This window comes from Coturnix japonica, unplaced genomic scaffold (genome assembly GCF_001577835.2).
Source record: "Coturnix japonica isolate 7356 unplaced genomic scaffold, Coturnix japonica 2.1 chrUnrandom476, whole genome shotgun sequence".
Classification (NCBI taxonomy): domain Eukaryota; kingdom Metazoa; phylum Chordata; class Aves; order Galliformes; family Phasianidae; genus Coturnix; species Coturnix japonica.
In genome coordinates, this window is record NW_015439878.1 from 86569 (window position 1) to 88996 (window position 2428).

Genomic DNA, 2428 nt, shown 5'->3' on the forward strand with positions numbered 1-2428 from the left:
CCCCCTCCTCCCCCAGCACCCCCCAGTATATAAAGAATGGGGATAAATGCCTCCCCCCTCCCCCCCCAACCTCAGAGTGAATGAAGGGCGTTGAATTAGGGGGGGTGATAGAGGGAGTTAGTATGGAATGGGGAGGGGGGACATTAAATTGAGGGGCTGCATCACAGAATGAGGGAGGAGTACCCCAAAATGAGAGAGTACTCATCAAATCTATGGGGCAGATGTGGGTTCTATGGGGCAAGGAGCGCCCAATAAGGAGCAAGAATGAAAACTGTAAGACACACACTGAGTTCTATGAGACAAACAAGGAGCTCTATGGGGTTGGGCTGAGCTCTATGGGGCAGAGATGAGTTCTATGGGGCAGGGGGGCTCGTTCTATGGGGCAGACCCCCATCCTTAAGGACGTACCACTCCTCATCCTTGTGTGCCAGAAAGAAATCCTGCATCTGCTGCCTCCTGAAATCCAGCTTATAGTCGTTATAACGCTTCACCGCCTCCGTCTCATCCACGGCGTCGTCCAACGAGAGCAGGAACTCCTTGAAGCTCTTCATCACGGGGGGGGCCATCCCCAAATCCACCTCCGCGATGTTCCCCAGTCTGCTTGGGGGGGAATGGGGGGAGTCAGGACCCTCTGGGGGGGGTTATGGGGCACTATGGGGCAATTCAGAGTGGTTTGAGGTCCCTGTGGGGCAACCTGGGGTCCCTATAGGGCAGTATGGGGTCCTGTGGGGTAATATGGGGTAGACTGAGATCCCTACAGGGTAGTTTGGGGGGGTATCCCCAAATCCACCTCTGTGATGTTCCCTGCTCTGCTCGGGGGGGGGGGGAAATGGGGGAACCAAGAACCTCAGATGGGGTATGGGAGATTATAGGGCAGTATGGGGTCCCTATGTGGCAGCTGGGGGGTTATGGGGCAGTTTGGGGTCTCTATGGGGCAGTTTTGGGGGGCTTATGGGGCAATACAGCCTCTCTATGTGGCCAATACATAACCCGGATTGGCATAGGGACCTTATTAAAACCACATGTTTTGTGGTGGGGGGGGGGGGCCACAGTTTTGGGGGGTCCCTATGGGTCCTGGGTGGTCCCTAAGAGTCCAATGGGAGTAAGGGTGTCCCTATGGGTCCTGAGGGGTCCCTATGGGTCCTGAGGGGTCCCTATGGGTCCTGGGGGGTCTCTATGGTTCCAATGAGTGTAAGGGTGTCCCTATGGGTCCTGAGGGGTCCCTATGGGTCCCAAGGGGTCCCTATGGGTCCTGGGGGGTCCCGGTACCGGCATCGAGTGTTTTGATGATGGCGGGGGCCCTGTCGATGTCCAGCAGCAGCCCGTCCATCCAGCCCCGTTCCCATAGATAGAGGAAAACATCGCGGCGCCTCCTGAGCGCTGCCCTGCTCTCCTGGCGCCGCCGCTGGGCCTCGTCCGGGTGGTATTTGGACCGGAACCTAAAGGGGGGGGAGAGATATTGGGGAGGGGGGGGGTCGTATGATGAGGGTGGGGGGAGGAGGGGGCTCATAAACCGACCATCCCCCCCCCCACACCTCAACCAGCTGAGCCGCTGTGGTGTAACAGTGAGGTGGTGGGGGGTCCCAAAGGGGTGGGGGGGAACCTGACAGGTTGTGGGGGAGGCTTTGATGTGGGGGGGGGTCTGGGATGGTGAGGGTGGGGTGGGGGGGGGCTCAGAAACCTCCCCCCCTTCTCCCCCCCTCATTACTAAACCCAGAGCTGGAGCCCTTATGGTGTAACATATGGGGGTCCCAAAGGAGCGTGGTGCTATAATACGGGGCTGGGGGGGCACTGATTTGGGAGGGGGGAGTTTATTTACTAAGGTTACAGTGGGGTTGAAGGGGGTCCCATAACCCCCCCCCTGAACCTGGGGTGCAAACTGGGGGGGGGGAACTGGGGGCTGTGCTATTATATGGGGGGGGGGGGCTTGATTTTGGGGGGGGGGTTGTAAGGTTGGGTTGGAGGAACAGCTCCCTCCCCCCCCCTCGATCTTATTACGGGGGTGGGGGGGGGCTGGGGAATCACTGGGGGGTGCCGCTCATACATACGCTTGCCTCGAGCATCCGGAACCCCCGAAGTCGACGAATTTTTGCTACGAAAAACCCCAAAAAAGGCCAAAAAAACGCGCACGGAAAAAAACCCGGAAGGAATCGGAAAAAGAATCGAAGGCGACGGACGCCATTTTGGGGTAAAAAAGCCCCGTTTTGGTGCAAAGAAAAAAGAGAAAATAACAAAAGCGCGGCCCTGCCTGCTTCCTGCCACTGGGTGCTCACTAAGGCCGCATTGTGCGCGGCCCCCATCCCCTCACTGTCTGCCCGTGCCCCCCCCCCATGGGGAGGGGGGTGTCCTTTAAGGGGGGGGTGTTAATAAGCTTAATGAACGTGCTCGCTAATGAGCCGAAGGGGGGGTTTTATTTGGGGGGGTTCTC

General features: G+C 58.4%; 1 protein-coding gene across 1 annotated transcript in view; it reads right to left on the reverse strand.

Annotated features, from left to right (window-relative positions):
- SRRT (serrate, RNA effector molecule) overlaps window positions 1-2428 on the reverse strand; it is a 15245-nt gene that overhangs the window by 9962 nt on the left and 2855 nt on the right. The window contains exons 2-5 of the mRNA XM_032441663.1: window positions 2049-2092; window positions 1270-1439; window positions 357-637; window positions 184-230 (exon numbers count right to left, since the gene is read on the reverse strand). Of these exons, the coding sequence (XP_032297554.1) occupies window positions 184-230; window positions 357-637; window positions 1270-1439; window positions 2049-2092 (542 nt within the window). The remainder of the gene's footprint in view (window positions 1-183; window positions 231-356; window positions 638-1269; window positions 1440-2048; window positions 2093-2428) is intronic.